General features: G+C 40.7%; 1 protein-coding gene across 3 annotated transcripts in view; it reads right to left on the bottom strand.

The window, feature by feature from the left end:
- TP53BP2 (tumor protein p53 binding protein 2) overlaps positions 1–20,607 on the bottom strand; it is a 49,905-nt gene that overhangs the window by 11,609 nt on the left and 17,689 nt on the right. For 2 of the 3 annotated variants that reach the window (XM_060272977.2, XM_060272976.2), the window contains exons 2-13: positions 18,648–18,795; positions 14,293–14,406; positions 13,096–13,175; positions 11,269–11,370; positions 10,140–10,314; positions 8,623–8,804; positions 8,115–8,279; positions 7,521–7,758; positions 5,656–5,784; positions 4,486–4,640; positions 3,074–3,557; positions 1,143–1,915 (exon numbers count right to left, since the gene is read on the bottom strand). In XM_060272977.2, coding sequence (XP_060128960.2) covers positions 1,143–1,915; positions 3,074–3,557; positions 4,486–4,640; positions 5,656–5,784; positions 7,521–7,758; positions 8,115–8,279; positions 8,623–8,804; positions 10,140–10,314; positions 11,269–11,370; positions 13,096–13,175; positions 14,293–14,406; positions 18,648–18,795 — 2,745 coding nt within the window. The remainder of the gene's footprint in view (positions 1–1,142; positions 1,916–3,073; positions 3,558–4,485; positions 4,641–5,655; positions 5,785–7,520; positions 7,759–8,114; positions 8,280–8,622; positions 8,805–10,139; positions 10,315–11,268; positions 11,371–13,095; positions 13,176–14,292; positions 14,407–18,647; positions 18,796–20,607) is intronic. The other variant, XM_060272979.2, reaches the window with a different exon arrangement.

The following is a 20,607-nucleotide window of genomic DNA, read 5'->3' as shown; positions in this document are numbered from 1 at the left end:
AGGGTGAGGCCATAAAGCCCAACAGCTGCCAATGAGCACTGTATGCACCACCTGAATACATTACAAATCTGATATCAGCGCAGGGAGGACATGACTCACAATGTCGTCTTCTCTTCAACTACTCTAGAATCAACATAATGCCAAACTTGAAACACTCTAATGCAGGCATGTCAAACCTGCGGCCCTCCAGATGTTTTGGACTACAATTCCCATCTTCCCCAACCACTGGTCCTACTAGCCAGGGATCATGGGAGTTGTAGGCCAAAACATCTGGAGGGCCGCAGGTTTGACATGCCTGCGGGCCTAATGGTTAGAATTCCAACAACCCATGCCTCATTTCACAAGATACTAGTTGCACAGGCAACGAACTCAAAACTGGCACAAAGCAAAACACGTTCTGGGAGTGCATTATTAATGTCCAGTATGTCCAGGCCCTGGTAACAAACTAGCCTAGACTATGAAAACTGTGTAGCAAGGTGGAATTTGGAGATCTTTCCCCTCTATTCCAAACTAATGATCTATGACAAATTTTTGTGCTTCAACCTTCTTGTAACACATGAAGGGACGCCATCAACAAGGCTATACCAGAATGAATCTCAAACAGAACACAGTCAAATATTCAGCCGAAGAGACAGGGGTGGCAAAAATAATTGTGGGATGCAGGCGCAAATAAGGTTCTGAAGGAGCAAACTGTTTTGCTATGTGCAAGCAGGCAAGAAAAGGGGCAGGAATGAAGAAGCTCCTTTGCGTGCTTTAGGATTCTCGCCTTTACTATTCCCTAGTAGCTTTCATTTCCAACAAGATGATCCAGAAACATCACTGAGGATATCCAATATTATTAACCTAGCACCTGCTTCAAGAGGAGATGCTACATAAACTGGCTTCTACCGTGGATGTATCTAAGAATCACAACTAAAACTAGTTCTGTAATAAGAAGAGCAATTCACTGGACATCAGCGAAGCCCATCTTTCCCTTCGGTTGGAACAGGGCTTCCACCAAATGAAATTAAAAGATAATGCATCACGGCAATGTGGGGTGGGCAATCATCAGGCCTGTGTCACCTTGTCTACAGAGAAGCGTCACAATATACCACCTCAGTGTTAAGTGCCTAAAATGACCAAGACGAGCTGTTCTTACTTACAGGTGGCAAAGAGAACTGCCCCGTGACTTCGGGGGGTTGCATGCTGAACGAGTCCTCTCCCAAACTCTCTGGTTCTCCTGAAGGATAGGGAGGCGGTGGGTAGGGGGGATACTCCTCCATGTACATGTCTATGGGCAAGGGAATGTCCAGACTCGGTTCTTCCATTTCAGGCAGAGCAAGGGAGACGTCGTCAGAAATCCCCTCAGGAACGCTCTCTAGGCCTGACGGAGGAAGAGGCCCTGTGTTCTGATCGGCATTTGGCGTTTCTGCCTCTTCTGCAATAGTTGGCTCAGGTGAAGGAGGAACTACTTCTTTGGCCACTTCTGTGCTTAAATAAGGGTTTGGGATTTCCGCTGAGTTTTCAGCGGCAGCTACGGAAGTTTGCTTCGATGGGTAGGATGGGATAGTCTCCATAGCAGCCAGAGTTGTTCTCTGGTACAAGAGCTTTTGAATATTGGGGCCATTAGGACCCTCTGGCTCAGTAATAGAACTACGCTTCTTCAGTGGTCTTGGAGCATTGGATAACTTCTTCCGAAGGGCTTCCAAATCTGCATCACTTTGATTTCTGTAAGGATTTGACAAGAAAGGCAACAGCTTTGTTGGGCTGAGTGGACGAGGAATACGCTCCGTTTCATTATTTTCACTGGCTGAAGCTGTAGTCTCCATTTCAGGTTCTGGACTGCCTGGCTTGCCTTGAGTATTTGAATAAATATTCTCAGTCTGCTGCTGTTGATTTGGGGGACCAGCTCCAGCAATAACTGGCTTTCCATACACTGAGGAACAAATCAGAAAGGAAGCCATAAATAGTTTGGCAGCAAGAAAAGGAAAATACAAAAAAAATATGAGCACAAACATTACACAGGTGAGACTTTTCAACGTGAGACTTATCAACACAAATCCAGTGTGTTTGTATCAAAATTGCTAATGTGACCAAAAGGTTTTTCATATAAATATGATTAAAAGCATGTAGAAGTAGGGAACCTGCAACAAAAATATGGTGCGCTCCCAGTCTAAGCATTGTACTCTGAGGGGTCACTATTTGGTCAGTCCTAAACCTAGCACTGGGCAACAGTGTTCCAATTCTAGCTGGAGTTGTATTAGGGCTAAAGAGAAGCAATATAACACTATAGAACACTACAGAAGCTCAAACGGCAGGAATCCCTGAATCTGAGCAATACCGTGTAGGAAGGGCAGTTATTTCTCCCCCACTGAGCTGCACGGCAGAGTTCTAGGAGAAACTGGGGTCACTGAGATCTGCACCTGACGGCACACATCTTTCAAACAAACAAAGCACCCCCACTAGAGTATTAAGAGGGAATCACATTTTTTATTTTATATTGTGTAATCAATAGGAAATGAAAAGCAACGCACCAATATCGATTACTTCATTGTAGCAGAATGAAAATATATGAACGCGCCATAAGTTATTTATAAAGTTTAATTAGGACATTTTATTTGTATAGTTATTGGGGAGGGGGAGTAAATCCTTCAGGAAGGAAATGTTACGTTACCACATTACTAGCTTTCCATACTGATTTTCCCAGGGGCTTAAGCTCCACTAACTTGCTCTAGATCCAACCGAAATTACCCTGCTTCTCCAAAAATAAGACGTAGCCATAAAATAAGCCGTAGCAGGATTTTTAAGCATTCAGAGAATATAAGCCATACCCTGAAAAGAAGACATAGTGTTTTTTTGAGGAAAAATAAATATAAGACGGTGTCTTATTTTCAGAGAAACACGGTATGGGCAATCTGGTGTAACTAGAACAGGTTATTTAAAGACATACTGGCTCTTTGAATTCTCACTAGGGTTTGCACTGACTTCTCATCCTGTGGCCTCCCACCCACCCCAAACACCCCTTTAGAGAATCTAAGTTTCCTCGGTAATGCAGGACTAGCTCTGGAAAAGCAAAGTGAAACCAAATACTCACCACTGGGGAAATGGGGTCCTCTGGTCTGTGCCCTTGTCAGTGCACTCTGCACTGCCTGTTGGAAGTTCTTCCCAGGAGTCTGCTGCTTTGTGTACATGCTATAGATTGAACTTGCGGCAACCGTCTGCGGCTTTCGGAAAGGTGGCGGGGGAGCCTCTTTGGCTGGCTGAGGAGTGAAAGGCCTCACAGCTGCCGCAGGAGGACTCTCTTGCTTGAGAAGAGTCAGATCGGGATTAGCAGAAAGGCCACTTGGAGACACACAGATCTTTTGCTGGGCCTGCTGAGATGCTGGTGGAGTGAGTTGGGTTGGTGGTTTCTGTTTGGTTCCTGCAGCTACAATTGTCAGAGGCAGCTTCTGGATATTACCATCAGGCTTAACATCTGGAGAAGGCAGCTGACCAGCTTGGCCAAAGTAAGGTAAGTTTATCTGTTTTGGTTTGGTGGGAACAGGTGGCGGTACTTTTGCCACATTTTTAGTGCCAGTCTGTTAGAGAAAACAATTGTCAGGAAAACAGAAAAGAGTGATGGGGTCAAAGGAGAAACCAAACTGCTGTAGAACAGCAAATCAAAGACACACGGGTTTGCATATAATACAATACAAAATATTACTACCTTCTAATCCTGAACATGAATTGTACAGCTTAAGACGGTACACTATCACAATATAACTTTCCCGTTTCCAATATAACTTTTGATAACTTTCCAATTATTTCTCAGTTCTGAAGTTGGTAAGAGGCAGCATCCTACATCGGCTCCACCCAGAGACTAAAATGGGGTGCACCAAACTGCCATCAGGGAAGGTCTTTTAGCAAATGTCCAGGGCCTTAATGAACAGTTAAAAAAAACAAAAAACAGGAGCCCCCCCCCCCCAACGACATGCTTCATTTTGAAGCAGGTTAGATAACACACTGCCTGGAGAATTGTGTCATGGAGTATTTGTTAATTAAAATAAATGCATCTTACCATAAAAAGTGATACACCCGGTGATGACTATTAAGCCCAGAGACTAAAATTACCTAACTGCACCACTGGGGTTCTCTCATATTTCCACAATCTTCTTTTAAATATTTACTTTCCCTCCCTTGCCCCTGTAGACAGGTGGTACAACTTCCCTTCTCAATCATGTAAGGAACCAGCAGCCTGTAAGGTAGGTTTTGTTGTTGTTATCATTCCCAATTTTTACAGATCGAGAACAGAAGGGAGTGATTATTATTTGCCCCCCCCCAAAAAAAACCCACTGGATCTTTGGCTAATCTAAAATCAAGTTTTTAATTATGCCCAGCAGATCACACTAGCTAACAAGAGAATGAGACATTGAGCATAAATTTGTGGCTGCTGTTCACAGTAGCACATGGATTTAGAGGCTTCTCACGTTCAGATTGCGACTCAAAAGGCACTATATGTCCAAATACCTGGCCGTCTCGCAGGAGGTCTTCGCTGCTCTGGTTTTTTCTCAGTGTACCTGTTGCAGGCACTCCAACAGCTCCATTTGAGTCAACAGAATCAAACATGGAAAAGGGGCGTACTTTTTTCTCCCTTTCTCTAAGAGGAACATCTCCCTCACCAACTAAAAGACAAAAGGAGGGTTAGATTTGAAGTAAGCATTTGTAATACTTTCGAATAAACTGAAACTTTTTTTAAAAAAGCACACTTCTCAGCTAAAAAGATTCTGCATGAAATAACACTGTCTTCTCATAAGAAATGGACCGGGGGGGGGGGGTGGTGTCACATATCAGCCACGAATAAAGCACACTAGTTGGAAGCCATTGCCATCTGTGCAAGCAGCCCTGTTACAACTTTAAGGGTCAAAACATTAAGCTGAAGAGGGATCAACAGAGAACTGTCACAGTTCCATTAGAAAATTAGGTTAACCATTCCACCACCTGAGCTACTGAAATGAAGAGAAGCATCTGACCTGACTCATGTGTAGGCAAACTAAGGCCCAGGGGCCAGATCCAGCCCAATCGCCTTCTAAATCCAGCCCGCGGTCCAGGAATCAGCGTGTTTTTACATGAGTAGAATGTGTCCTTTTATTTAAAATGCATCTCTGGGTTATTTATGGGGCACAGAAATACTTTCTTTCTTTTTTTCCAAAATATAGTCCGCCCCCCCCCACAAGGTTTGAGGGAAAGGGGACTAGCCCCCTGCTGAAAAAGTTTGCTGACCCCTGAACTAAGCACACCAGCATGATTCTGGGAGAGAGAAGCCACCCCAACCCAGAATAAGAGCAAATGACCCTTGTGACAGGCAGTTAATCATCTTTAAAGTACACTATGTAACATTAGGGTTACAAAGATATATTCTGCTTATTTTGGAAAGAGGCAGAAGAAACACCCATAAAAACATACAGTGGTACCTCGGGTTAAGAACTTAATTCGCTCCAGAGGTCCGTTCTTAACCTGAAACTGTTCTTAACCTGAGGTACCACTTTAGCTAATGGGGCCTCCTGCTGCTGCCGCACCACCGGAACACGATTTCTGTTCTCATCCTGAGGCAAAGTTCTTAACCCGAGGTACTATTTCTGGGTTAGTGGAGTCTGTAACCTGAAGCGTCTGTAACCCAAGGTACCACAGGGACCTTACCTTGCACTTCATTGCTACTGTTGGCTTTGGTCACCATGGAAGTTAGCCCTTGGCTGATAACATGGCCAGCGCTCGCATTATTCCAGTCACTGATAGCGAGTGGAGGTTTTGAACCAGCAGGTATAGTACCTGGAGTAAAAGGGAACAGAGAAAATAAGGAGAAGGAAAATGGGGGGGGGGTGGAGACGACGGGACCCCTTCTCCGGAATACAAGGCACACTTCACATACATGCACATGATCTCTTCATCCAAGCAAGCGAGAGGCATTATCACAGATCAATCACCCATTCTACCCAGGCAAAAGCACTCAAGGAGTCAGAAACAGGTGTGGCTGGAGACATGTTTCGCTTTTGCCCATTTGTTAATTAAGGTCACAGTATTAAACTATTAGCACAATTTGAGTGAGCATTTTCCCCAGAAACAGTGGCATTAGAGGAAAGTAAATAATCCACCAAAGACAATTCTAGTTCAAGACCAGAAGAATCACATTTATGTTCCACATATAAAAGATATAGACTGAGCTTAGCTGATCATGACAAACAACTGGGCTCTGCTGCTGAAAGGAGTATCGTTATTAGAAGCGATCCAGACACAGTGGTGTACAATCAGGGGATTATTTCCAATATCCAAAGAACTTTGAAAACACCAAGGACGACACTGATTGTGAGGTCTGGTAGCATTAAAAGCCAACTGGCTTTTAAAAATCAGTACAAATTCATAACAAGAACTCTGTTGATAACTGATATTTATAATCGGCTATCAACAAATCTGGCGCCTCCAAATGATGTCTTAATTTCTGGAGCAGCAGCTGTAGCCTTTATACGAAAATGCATTGCATTACAACACTCAGTAGCTACCGGTATCTATCATCCTTGTAACAATAACTAAGGGAAAGTCGTAATTCCTTTTTCTTGCAGATGGAGAAGGCTAAAACAGGCTTAATTCACCGAAAGCCACTCACATGAATTCAGAGATAGAGAGGAAGGTGAATTAAATCTCCCCTAACGCAAGCCTAACATTCACAATCTCACAGGCTTAATCACAAGGCAGTTTTCACAGAACACTGCTTGAACAAATGGACTACTGAGAGAGAGGCAGGGAGAGAATGCACAATTAAAAATTAATTTCTATGCTATGTAACTTTAAAACTAGGATAAAGCACCAAACAGCTGAGGCTCACCAAAAATAAGATTTCCAAGACATGTACACAGTCTTCTTTTAACAGTTGTACATATTGAGACATGAGTATTTTGTACATCCTTCATAAGCACTTCACACAAAAATAGGTTCTCAAATTGTTTTTAATATAAGATTGAAATCCATAAACACTCTTGCTCACTGAAGACGAAACAAGAATTTCATACAAAGAAGAATTAACTATACAGGGCCTCTTCTTCTGGATAACCAACTTGCTTCTAATATTTACAATTTACAAATACAGCATTATCCAATAAATCCTTATTTTCAGGATTATGCCAGAAACATGGGATATTAATGGAATTAATGCTGAAATAAATAAAAAAACTTGTTGAACATTGAGTGTTTTGAATATATGTCTAAATGATCACTGTTTAGCATTTATGATCTCATTTATTCTTGAAACTACCCTATAGAGCGAAACAAATATTTAAAAGTTGGCCACTACCTCTCACCTAGTTAAGGTGATTAGAGGAAACGGAGAGAGAAAAGATTAGTTACTTCCAGAAAAGCGTTCCTTTCAAACAGCTAAATTAAACATAGGTGGCTAATTGCTATACTTAGCAGGTTCTGAATCAGAAGGATAAAAAAAATGGACCAGGCGACAACAGGCAATACCAACACACTTTGCATGAATAAAAACTGGAGGAAAATGATGATATAGTTACCTCCAGGAGCTTTTACTTGTGAAAGAATCCCAGCTCTCATGTTTGGGAGAGTCTGCGTTTTCAATGAACCATCAGGGGCTTGCAAGGCTGAAGTCCCATCAGGGTAGACTGGTTTGACTAGAAGTTCATTCCTTGAGGCAATGCGTGGCATGGTGGAAGACTGGATGTAAGGACCAACAGCTGCCACTCGACTTGGAGTAGATACCACTGGCTGTGGCTGATTCCCATCTGGAGACACCTACACAAGATGCATAAGGATTAAGAAATAATTAAGCGATCCATACAATCCATCTTTTGGGGAATCCCTCCCCACCCCCAGGAACACACACAGACTGTATAGGCTCTGTATACACAATATATTTTCTTTCGTGGAAAGAAAGCACTAAAGGTGTGGCAACCGCTCTTCCCTTTACAAAGGACTAAATAGGTTAATGCTAATGTATTATTTAAAGCGGTTTTCATGCTACAATGAAAATGTTAGGGATATGGCAGACACAAAGCTCCTCAGCAACTTCTCACCAAGTACTTCTCAGCAAATACTTCAGAACAGCATTTTTGTAGGGGTTTGGGGGGGGGGGGTTGCCTGGCACTCACCGGGACATTCTCCTTTTGCTGCAGCGCAGCCTTCTTCTTCCACAGCCGTTCCCTCAGCTCATTAACACGCTTATCCATAACTGCCACCTCTGAGTTGCGTTTGTTTAAAGAGTCCCTCTGCTGCTGCAGCTTGGCATTCTGCTCCTGGTTCAGTTTGTTCCTCAGCTGAATGCATTCAGGAGGGGAAATTAGGAATGCAAAATAAATAACTTCCAGGGTGGTTGCCGTGATGCACGAAACATTTTTTTTAATTAAAAAAAAAAGCAAGTTCTGAAAGGGTAGTTCATGGAAGTTCTGGGTGGACTTTGCTTCTGTATACAAGTGCGTCAGGTAGACAATAATAGACACTGAGAATAATACAGAAGACACAAACTATGCTGACTGTTAAGCAGGTCGGACAATTCTGGCTTTGTCAAGAGACAAGAGGTGAAAGCAAATTCCTTTACAAGGCTATGTGTGACCTGCCCACCTCCCTTACTCCAGGTCTGTACAGCAGACTTGCGGTTACCTGAAGCTCCTTGTACAGTCGGTCAAGCTCAGCGACAGCTGACTGGTTGTCATGGTAACCATCAATCCGGCCATTCTTCAGCATCTCCAATTGCCTAGTAAGTTCCTCTACCTTTGACACAGCCAGTACCAGCTCTCGTTGTTTCTGCTGGAACAAACTGTTCATCTGCTCAATCTCCTCCACTGTAGAGGAAGAAGACAGAATACAATGGCTGTTGCTGAGAAATGACCAAATGTTGGCTGCTTCCAAGGCAGCTGCTAAAGGAGCAGATATGCCCAGAAGCTCAAAGAAGGTTACACCAATCAGAAGCTAGACAGCAGATCAAGCTATCAAGTTATCAGCTTCAGAATTTATATAGTTTCTTTATCAGAAGAAAGGTCTTCTGGACATTATTTTTTTCATCAAAATGCCTAAATAACATGTATAACACTCTTTTATGGGGGGGAAAGGGAGGGAGAAGACAGGTAAGTGTGCATTATTTAAGCCCTGAACAAATTTGATGTTGTTCTAAGATCTGAAGATAGTTAACCATCAGGTAGTGCCACACAGAGTTTGAATTGAAGCAATTTCTGCTAGGTAAGGGAGCTATAAAATGATATTGGACTGCATGCCACTGAATTCATTTACAGTACACTTTTTGCTGCATTGAAACGGCTTGAGGAGGAACAGGAAAAATTCAGAGTTGGGAAGATACACTTGCAAAATGTATCATATCAAAGCAAGGGAGAATTTCAGTATCAACATTATTTGTAACAAAAATTAAAAAAAAATTTAAAAAAATCTTCCAGTAGCACCTTAGAGACCAACTAAGTTTGTCATTGGTCTCTAAGGTGCTACTGGAAGGGGGAAAAAATTATTTTGTTTCGACTACACCAGACCAACACAGCTACCAACCTGTATGTTTATTGAAATATTTATAATCTTCGCTTTCAAAAAGTTTATCAGGTGACTGACAACATACAAATATAATAAAATCAATCAAAGTATCAATAAAAATGTCATTTTAAAAACACCAAGAAAACATCAGTGGATACTGGTTGGTTAAAAGGTGGAAATCACACTGAACTGTCTAGACAACAATTTTCAGATGATGTCTAAAGATAGGCAGGCACAGTTCTTGCCAAACCTCTACAGGTAGGCAGTTCCACAAGGCAGGGTCTGCCACACTGAAGTTTGTTGTTGGTTTAAAAAACCATGGCTTGTTTTAACTGTGTTTTAGCATTATGCCTCAATACAAAGCCTTGCCTAACCATGGTTTGTTTGCCCTCCCCACTCTAGATACTCACCAAGCTACAGAGGCATGAGGCAAGAGTAGCTGGAAAACAAACCATGCTTTGGAGAAAAAATGCCATGGCTTGTTTGCTTGTCTGTGAGACAACTCATTTGTTGAATAAACCATGACCCAACATCATATGATAATACAGCCAATATCGAAACAATTCTATATAAGAACATCTGAACACTAACTTGAAACGGACATTATAAACCAGTTATCCAAAAAACCTCTAGCAACTCACCTAGCTTCCCATTACTGAGCCGTTTTTGTTCCACATGACCTTTGAGAGCTCTCACTTTCTTCAACTTGGCTTCCTGATTCTCAGCAATTTCTTTTAATCTTTTGAGTTTTTCCTGCTCTGCAGCTTGTTGTTGCTGCCGTTGGTCCTGCTGTTTCAGAAATTTTAACCGCTGCTCCTACAAGTCAACAAAACAAGCATTATGCTCATTGTGATTAAGCTATTTAATGGTGATAATAATAATTTAATGGTGACATATGATTTCTAGAGCAGACAAAACCTACTTCATTTTTTGCAATGTGCATTACAATACCGTGTTTCTCATATTATAAGATACGTCTTATATTTATTTTTTCCTCAAAAAAACACACTATGGCTTATTTTCAAGGGATGTCTTATTTTTTTCCTCCTCCTCCTGCCGCGGCCGGCATTGCTGCTGCGCCTATCACTATGTCTTATTTTCGGGGTATGGCTTATATTCCTTGAATGCTTAAAAATCCTGCTATGGCTTATTTTATGGATATGTCTTAAAATATGAGAAACAGGGTAGTAAGCACTGCAGTTCACTTAATTACTAAAAATATTTAAAAATCCAACTAAACTAAAGGAAGATGAGTGTACAAAGCTAAACAAATAGTTTAGGGTTCCCATATCATCCTCCAGCCACAGCAATTTATATAATTAAAAATGGCTTCCAAGGAAAAGGCTTGAAACAAAAACACCTGCAATTCTCTTTAAGAGCTTAGATCTTGAACTTAAATCCCCGAGCAACATTTTATTTGGCCCTCAATTTGGTGCACAAACCCTCTAATAGAAACTTCAGTAACCAATCTTCCCAGTTCAGAACTCTAGCATGTTTTCAGGGAACCACAGGATTTCCTAACATATATATGATATAGTTAAAAAGAACACATAACATTTGGCACTGAAGGTGGTCATGACCATATTAAGGCACAGCTCTCAGTCCACAGTAACAACCTTGTTTGCCCCCCAAACAGGCTGTTTTAAGAAATCCAAGGAAGCCACTTTTAATATTTAGCGCTTTACAAAATTCACATTTTTAGAAGCTGCTTTTCTCATACTTTTTTACTCATAGGTAATATTTACAGGGGGGAAACTTATTTCAACAAACCTTGTTAGCCAGCATTTGCTGTTGGGCCTCTATTTGTTGCTGTTGACGTGATGCCATTTCCTGCAATTCAGCTAGAGTCATATCCATCCGAGGAGCATTGACCTTCAGTAATTAAATATATACACATATGTAAGAGTTTGGTATAAGCATACTATTATGTTGAAGTCTATATAGGACATTGCCCATCTGGCTTCAGAATTAGAGACCTGATTGCTGTACCATTTTGGAAACATGGTGTAAGGTAAAAAGCAAGGACCACTGAAGGAGATAAAATAACAGGCTACTGGCATACTTTTGTTCCAGTGCATCCTGGACAATCACCAAACCACAAGGTACACAGGGGTCATCTATGTTCAACCTCCAACTCAAACTAATAGAATCCAGACATCAATTTGCTCCATTCTGATCCACAGAATGTAGGGGTGGGAGTGTTCAGGGAATGGCACAACACGAACACATAGGAACTGATTTTGAAGTGGGAAAGACATTTTTTTCAGATCCCAAACATGGTGAGCAATCAAGAAAAACCTATCCCGCAAAGGTTCGAAGAACTTTATACTGGACACATGTCTCTTCTTCTTCTTCTTTGGCGATCACTCATAGCTGAGTAAGATTGTCTTCCATAAACACGGTTTTAACAGTGAGTCCATAAGTGACTATGAAGGCTGATTCTGGATCCTTCACAGAATCGGACATAGGTTTCCGGGCGGGAGTTGATCATGGTGAGGGTTTGCCAAGCGTTTCTTCCTCTTAGTGTGTTTCTCCCTTTCGTCCTGAGTTCGAGCATCTTCAAAACCCATGACACCTTTGGTAAAGGCTGTTCTCCAATTGGAGCCCTCGCAGGCCAGTGTTTCCCAGTTGTTGGTATTTGTACTACATTTTTCTAGATTTGCCTTGAGAGAATCTTTGAACCTCTTTTTGACACATGTCTATTCCACCCCTCTCACATAGTCTAAATATGTGAAACTTCTAACTTTTTTAAATTAAGGAACATTTTCTCAGTTCCCAATATACAATTCGCCTGGTACCCATAAACAACTTTGTGACCATAGGCAACCAGGAATACCATGCAAATGAGAGAGCAGGTGGGTAGAGGAGAGACATGTCACCACATCCCTGCCAGCTCCCAATCTCAGAAGGCACCATTTTATTTTTTCCTGTTAAGAAGAGCCCAGGAGCTTGCATTTCCAAACTGGTTGTGAAAGAGGTAGCTTCTTTTCTTCGCAGCCAGCATGGAAATGCAAGCTATTGGCTTCTTGGCAGGCTAGTAAATATTTTGAGGATTGGTAACTTCTGTGGGCTTTTTAAAAGATTGAAGTGATACCAGTAATGTCAGGAAGCCTCACACTTTATACTACACAGTGGCTATTAAAGCAACTGGTTCCCACATCACTTCTTGGGAGGCTTGGAACATGAAACCTTGGGCAAAACACTCAGCCTGTTTTGCTGAGGCTCCCCCAAAAAACAAATACAGAACAGACTGGTCACATATTTCTAATTGGCAAGAGGGCTCCCCGCCTCCTGCTTTTTGCAGCCAGTTTGCGATTCCTCAATCTAGACTTCACATAAGGAGAGTTGACATGCTTCAAAAAAAAAGTAACAAAATACAGAGAGATCTCATCACAAAGTGAAATCCCTTCAGAGACCGTAGCAATTGGTAGTATTCTGTGATTGAACCTATTAACTACCGTAATATAAGAACTAACTGAAAGTCATATAAATATTTCTAGTTTCATAATTAGGTGTTCTGGAGAAAAAATAAATTTGTAAACCGAAAGGAAATTATTTCCTTGATTGCATTTAAGTAGTTTTATGCTTAATACTTACTCCATTCTCTGTTCTTCGCTCACCAGGCATTTTTACACCATTTCTCTTCAAGCTTGGATCGTGCACTCTTGGTCCGCTCCCTTTGAAGTATGAAGTGAACAAAAAAAAAAGGTAAGTAGTTTAAAAAAGAAGAAGAATGCTTTTAATATAAACTATCTCTCTACAAGGTTGGGAGGAGGAAATGAAGAAACAAGCGGGTTTGCAGTTTCAGACTTGGTACAAAGTCATCCAACAACACTTGAAAATCAATGTAAGTCCAACAGCAGCACTGCCATACAAAATGCTGCCTGTGCAATAAATGTATTAACCTTGTCAGATATACAGGGGACAAGAGAAGAGAAACAAGAGGTCCCTTTTCCATGAAAATTAAAGTGTGTGTATGTGTGTGTGTATAGATGATAGATAGATAGATAGATCGATAGATAGATAGCAGCAGGCCAAATAAATGTTTTGCATGAACTCAGCTTTTAAGGCACAATTAAGGGACTGGTCTGTGAAACAGGGACCCTTTAGCTTCATTGCACCATAGCTAGCTTGCAATTGTGACAAAAATTCAAACATATGTTCTAGTCAACCAAAACAGCCGAAGGGGCTTCCTGATTAATCAGTAAAGAACATGAAGAAGAATATGACATGAATTAAGAAAAATAAATTGTGGGTTCTGAAATCGCTGCATTCAATGAGAAGCAAGTATGGAATGCAACATTTATCCAGTTGGCAAAAGCATTAATGTGCCTCTAAAAGGAGATTCCCATCACGCAATCCTGGGAGCTTTACATTCTGCTCCACTTCTGCCTTCCACACAGCTGAGCTGGGTGCCCAATACATCTAGGCCACCAGTGGGAAGTCTCCAACCAGTAGGCCTAATTAAGGCCAAGAGAGGTCCTAACTATTTCGGGTGTGAGTTAGGTAATAACATAACTCCCTGTCGAAAGCAAGTGTGCAAGTAACACTGATTAGTAGCATCAGCAAAGCCCTGTGTCTTTGCCCAGTCAGGGTGATTTCAAACCATGATGGCAAATGCTTTGTCTTGTGTCATGTCCCACCTGTCAAAAGGGCCTGTGGAAGTTCAGGAGCTTCAGGATCCTGCACGCCAGTTCCCCACCCTTAATTTAGGTTTAGGTTAACAGAACTTGTATGAAGAGCCACTGCGCCCTCTCCAAAGTTTCACACTGGGCTTGCACTCATAACACTCACCAGTTTCTCGATTAGGAGACCGCTCATGGCGAAGAAAGAACCTAACTTCATTTCTCTGGACTCCATGGCGCTGCAGAAGATCCAACATGCGCTCACTGTCAGCTACAGGGCGCTCTGAAAGATAAAGAGCAAGTTCTCTCTCTATTCTCTCTCTCTTTCAGTAGTAAGGTAATAAACAAACCCTGCCTCCGCAGGATGTTGCAGAGTTCATCCACACTGAGTATGCCACTTTTGAATCATGTGAAAGGAGTCTTTGAAAGGGTGGAAGGAGAAACAGGGAAATGCTTTCCTAACAAACCAGGAAACCATATTCCTATTCAATGTGAATTAAAGGCAAAATCAAAACCTATGCTTTTATCATGATAGCACCCAAATGCCTAATAACAGCAAGCTTCCAGTTTTACTGAATGCTCTATAGGGAACAAGACGTAAGAACAAAAGGTAATGAACACAGAAGTGACCGTGGTAAAAACTGGTGATAATGATAGGCAATTGCTCGTTTAGTGAGACAATTAACATTTGTCTTCATTCAAGGGTAAAGATCGAAGTGTACAAATGATTAATCGCATTAGGGCACCACACCCTACCCCTGCATGTAAGCCTTTTTATACCGTATTCCAGTAGTTCAGTTGTGGTTCTCATTATAAGCTTTCCTACAAGATGTGTAGGATTTTTATGACGTCCAACAGATTCTTAATTTTTAAAAAAATTAATTAAAAAAAAACAAACAAAAATGTTTTCTTTAAGGACGGGAAAAAACTGCAGCCATGTTGAAACAACCTAAGAAGGAAATTTTCTGGGGTTACTGTCAAAGCTGATTAGTTTTACAGTATAAGCAAGTAGGTCACTGTAACAGAAAAAGCAGCTACCGTGGTTATTTGTCTAGACAGCTAAACAGCTCATCTTGTAAATCACAAAGGAAAGTATCACTATCATTTAGAATAAGCAGGGCCTGGATGAGGCTAAGCCGATTTGTTTATGGTAGTTTTAGACAATATTCTAGTAAAAATTAACTAAAAGTTAAGGAAATGCTAGGATTTTTGCTAGGATTTTTGCTAGGATTCTCAATACATTGACTCTCATTCTGGTGTTTATCTCTCTCTCTCTCTCTCTCTCAAAGCAGTGTACAACGTTTTTATATATATTGTTGTACTTTTTTTATATATTGTTGTACACTGCCTTGATATTTTTAATGATATTATTGTAAGTATTTTTATAAATAAATGTTGCTAATGCATAATCACTTACACTTACACAGCCAAACATCATTCACAAGCTACCAGCAGGCTTGGGGAAACCCCAAAGTTTGCAAAAGTACAATTTTAAGGAAAAAATGCTAGGAAGATACACAAATATAACCCAATGAGAACCAAGTATGCTCTGTGGACACAGAACACTGACTGTAGGGGGGGGGGAATTTGAGGAATAAGGTATCATGTAGCATGGTTGGCTGACTGATACACTGAAGGACAGCCTCATTTACAGGCAATAAACTGTCAACAAGTAGACCAGCTTTACCATGAAACCAGCAGTCAATATAAAAAGACAGGCTTTTCAAAGAGCTGAGAGTCCTGCTGCTTTAATTTTTTTATTAAAAACCCTCTTAATTTTTAAGCTCATTTATTCATAAATACAAAGGTACATAATTCAATTTCTTTGAAATATAATACTTCCAAAATTCATATTACTCTATTTCACAAAACAGTCACCTCTCAGAAAATTTTCTACTGTGGAAAATACCTCTAATAAACCAGATTGGCCAATTCATCATTTTCTGCTAATTCAAGATTTCAATAGCCAGTCCTGTCTATATGGGGATTGAGAGCCCTTCCATTTTCAGACCTACACTACTCTAGCTGCAATCAGCAAAATTTTGACTAAAGGCTTTTGTTCCACAGACATCATCCTCAATCCAATTAAATATAATCAGCATTGGAGAAAGTCTCAAGTTTGCTCTCATCAATAAGGTTGTATGATAAAAATTTGTTTCTAGAATTTATAAGTACACTGGCAAACCTACACGTATGTTCAGTGTGCATTTACAGCTGAATACTTCAAACACCTGCAACATATTTCCACATACATTGTATTAAACATAGCAGGGGTAAAATCTCTAAAGAACAATCTAAAAAGCAAGCTCTCCATTAGTTGAATTTATGTCATGCCTTTCTTCCTGAAGAAGTCCAGGGTGGCAAACAGATAATAAATAATAATAATAATAATAATAATAATAATAATAATAATAATAATAATACACAATCTAAAACAGCAATATAAAATCATATAAAGTGAATAGAACAGAAAATCTGAGGATTCAGACATATAATCAGGGTGCAATCTTATGGGTCAGGCAAAGTCAGGAAACTATTAAACAACTAATCTGATGAATAATGGTACAGTATCAGGAAATTGGTGTTTTGGACAATGCAGAATAACTGCTGTACTAATGTCACAACCTGTTCTGTTGTCCCCTTGTGACAAGCTGACCTAGGTAAGCATGTCAACACAGCATAGTTAAGACCAATGCCACTCTATTCAAACATCCATCACTGCTCACTGCTCAATGTGACAAAGAAGCATTGTCTAAAGATACTAGGTAGGAAAAGTGAGAAGAGCTGGGTAGTAGCCTACAACTTGAATACAGTACCAGGTGGTACATACCCACCAACCTTACACAAGAGGCTTCCATGATTTCAGTAGCTTTGTGAATCATCATAGTCGTACATATAATTAGAATTGGTTTCAAAAATTTCAATACATGGGTTGAGGGGGAACAACATTTTAACTTCACTTTATCTACCATGCTTAGCTTCAGCATGAAGCTTCTTCTCCTATATCAATTCTAAAATCATTGTTGTTCATTCACCCATGAATAAATGTGGTATTTCACCTTAATTTCAGGCGCCATGTCCAGAATTTAAGTGCCCACTTTCAAAGTGAAAATTCCCAATTCTCTTCTGAGATTTTGCTAGATAAATGCTTGCATAATAATTCTTCATATTGTTTGTTTATTCACAATAATTTTGTGGAAAAGGAAAGAACCTAGTTTTATAGAACCTACAGAGCAAGCCATGGGGAACCCTCCAGCCCGTGGGCCAAATTATGCCTGCCATGGTTCCTCATTTGTCAGGTGAGCCAATTCCACCAAGCTATGCCCACCTGGCCTGATGTTGTATTTGAAGCTGAGGAAGGAGGCAACTGCACAGGAGCAGCTGGGAGCTTAAAGGGCCCTCCAGATTGTTCCTTGAATCCATTCATACCTACAGTTGGGCACAGCCAGCTTTTTGGAAGGCTCCAATAATCTGTCAACTCCAATCACACCTTCAAAAAGGGTTGCTTTTAGTGCTAATTGGTGCTGACAGTGAACATCTTAAAGATGTGGGGGAACCCACTTTTGTGTCTTGTGTGAAGAATTCACAAGTCACCAGCTCTGCCAAAGCGCTACACCTCTGGCCCTCCTACTATATTAGCTTTCTTAAACTATAAAATATCATGAAAGCTTAAGGTAAAGGTAAAGGGACCCCTGACCATTAGGTCCAGTCGTGACCGACTCTGGGGTTGCGGCACTCATCTCGCGTTATTGGCCGAGGGAGCCAGCGTACAGCTTCCAGGTCATGTGGCCAGCATGACAAAGCCACTTCTGGCAAACCAGAGCAGCACACGAAAACACTGTTTACCTTCCCGCTGTAGCGATACCTATTTATCTACTTGCACTTGACGTTCTTTCGAAGTGCTAGGTTGGCAGGAGCTGGGACCGAGCAACGGGAGCTCACCCCGTCGTGGGGATTCAAACCGCTGACCTTCTGATTGGCAAGCCCTAGGCTCAGTGGTTTAACCCACAGCGCTACCCGCATTACATACATACATACATACATACATACATACATACATACATACATACATGTGGACCAAAAATAAAAGTGTTGATCAGCCCTTTGGGGAGGCGGAGGCTGCCTTGGAGGCCTTTTCCACCTGTGGATCCTCAGAGAGGTTTTCTTTCTCACTACTCTGGGTACCATATAAGTGCATGCCTTGACAGAGGCTAAGCCTTTTGGCACAAGCCAAAGACCTCTTATAAACTGTGAAACAAAAGCCTGTGATTTCAGTCCAAGACCAGCTGGGAGAGGAGCAACTGATCCACAGACAATTGTTTGCTGCTGCCACTATAATAGTCTGCTTTTATTTTACAGTAACATGAAAGCAATTTATATTAAAAACAAAGCTGCACAATGCAAATCATTATATGAACTCATGTGATCCCTTAATTAAAAGTTCAATTAATCCTGGTGTTAAAAGAAACTAGAGAGACACTTATCTGGATGCCTGGCAGGTTACAATTGGGACTTTTTGCTTACCTGAGCCGCACCACACTTCAGCCAGGTGGCATTCAGTCTCACCAGGCTCTTTACACAAATCCACTACATCTCTGCAGGTAGTTTCTGGGGTGATTGGCACCTCAGTGAAGTGTTGCTCGTTGTTACTGAGGTACACAGTAAGAAACATCTGGAAGAGAGCAGATCAGAGTTCCACAAATCCTAAATGTATTTTATCTCTGGTTCTCACTGATGCAAGTTTCTAGAAGCAGAAACCTCAATGTTAGCTCTTTGGTTTTCTTCTATGGGACACCCTGACTGGAAGGAGGCCCAAATATACTGCTTCAATTATTTCAATTATAAAGCAACACTGTATAGCAATTGGCTACAGAGTATAAAGACATAGAATTATCCAGACAAAATGAGAAGTCTGGGGTGGTTTGCATGCTTCATCTAAAAGAAACATGCTCTTGTATGTAAAAGTACAAACAGCTTGGAAGGTGCCAACTCCTGAAAAAAAATCCTTACAGCTCATATGAATGCAGGTTTGGATAAGGCACAGAGCAAAGTTTCCTAGAACATACTTGATTAATTTATAAATATATATATTATTTGTATGACCCAACTTAGCCAAAAGCAAAATCACACAACCCCAGAGATTAAGTTCAAATAACCAGACAAAAACCTGTTGCTATTTAAAGTAATACATTTAAACAGGTGGTATATTGCTATCTGAATCCCCAACCACCTAGTGCTATATACAAAACTGTTTGCAATCCCCTAAAGAGGTGCTAAGCATCTGGATTTCACCATCACACGGCCCATTACCCCTCCAAAATTAACAAGCTTACAAGAGGAACAAAATCCATGTTAACTAGAAAGCCACTCTGGAAGCACAGAATATTATGTGTTGATAACAGCCAATATTATCTAGCCCCACCTCTGCCCGAAATCTATAACCATGAATCTTAAAATAATGTGTCATAACCTTCTTCACTTTGTTTCAAAACAATTCATTTTCTAAGTCATTTTTCTATACTGCACTGCAATTTAAGTAGTGTTCATTAGCAACTCTGAAATCTATTTTAGGTAACTATTCTCTTAATTTAGGCATTGAAAGTTCAAGTTGTGGTAGGTCTTACCCTAGCTCTGTTTTAAGAAATGGCAAAGTGATCCCTGAATAAATCCATGCACTCTGCAGCTGGCCGCTTCTTCAGCTTAAATGGTATGTCCAGTATTCACTAAAGGTGCTTTCAGCCGTAGTTTAGGCTAGGCAAATTGCAGGCAACTACCGTATGATCTAACTGATGACTAAATAATTAATCCGTTTATTTGCTTCCTGGAGCTACCTTGAACTTTGATATCTGCAATAGCTGCCAAACTCATGGTTTCTAGCAGCAAAATGTCTTCCAACAGGAGTTCCTATCGTCCCACTAATTAATATTTCATTTATAGGTCTATCAGCAAAAATGTTTAAGAGATATAAAATCAAAGACAGAGTTCCAAGCCAGACACTTGATTCCAACACACACACGCTTCAAATTATATGACAGCACACTGAGTTACGCACATTAGGTAGATGAGAACACACATTTCCCTGTCATTTGAAAATAACTTTTAAAACTTGCTAACATTCAGGTTTGGTTAGACATCACATCAAACCATGGCTTGTGACTGGGTAGCATGCAGGAATTAGAAACCATCGTGTGTGCTACATATGATGTGTGAGTTGACAAACCTTAGGCATGGTGGCCATTGTTCTGCCTCCCTTTGGAGCACACTGAATGGAGGACGACGACCAGACACTCAGCTCTAAACCACAGGTGTTTGTTTAAATATTTACAAGTTCAATCCAAGGTTTAGCAAGTTGTCTGAACTGAGCTGCTAAATCAAAACAAGACCTCATCTCTCATAACACATTTTAAAGCAATAACTTTATATTTACGCACCACTTTTTCTTAAGACATCAAAATGTTTCCCATATCTTAATAATACTTTCAAC

Source organism: Zootoca vivipara, chromosome 3 (assembly GCF_965207765.1).
Source record: "Zootoca vivipara chromosome 3, rZooViv2.hap1.1, whole genome shotgun sequence".
NCBI classification, from domain to species: domain Eukaryota; kingdom Metazoa; phylum Chordata; class Lepidosauria; order Squamata; family Lacertidae; genus Zootoca; species Zootoca vivipara.
Note: the sequence above shows the minus strand (reverse complement) of the source record. Positions and strands in the feature narration are given on the sequence as shown.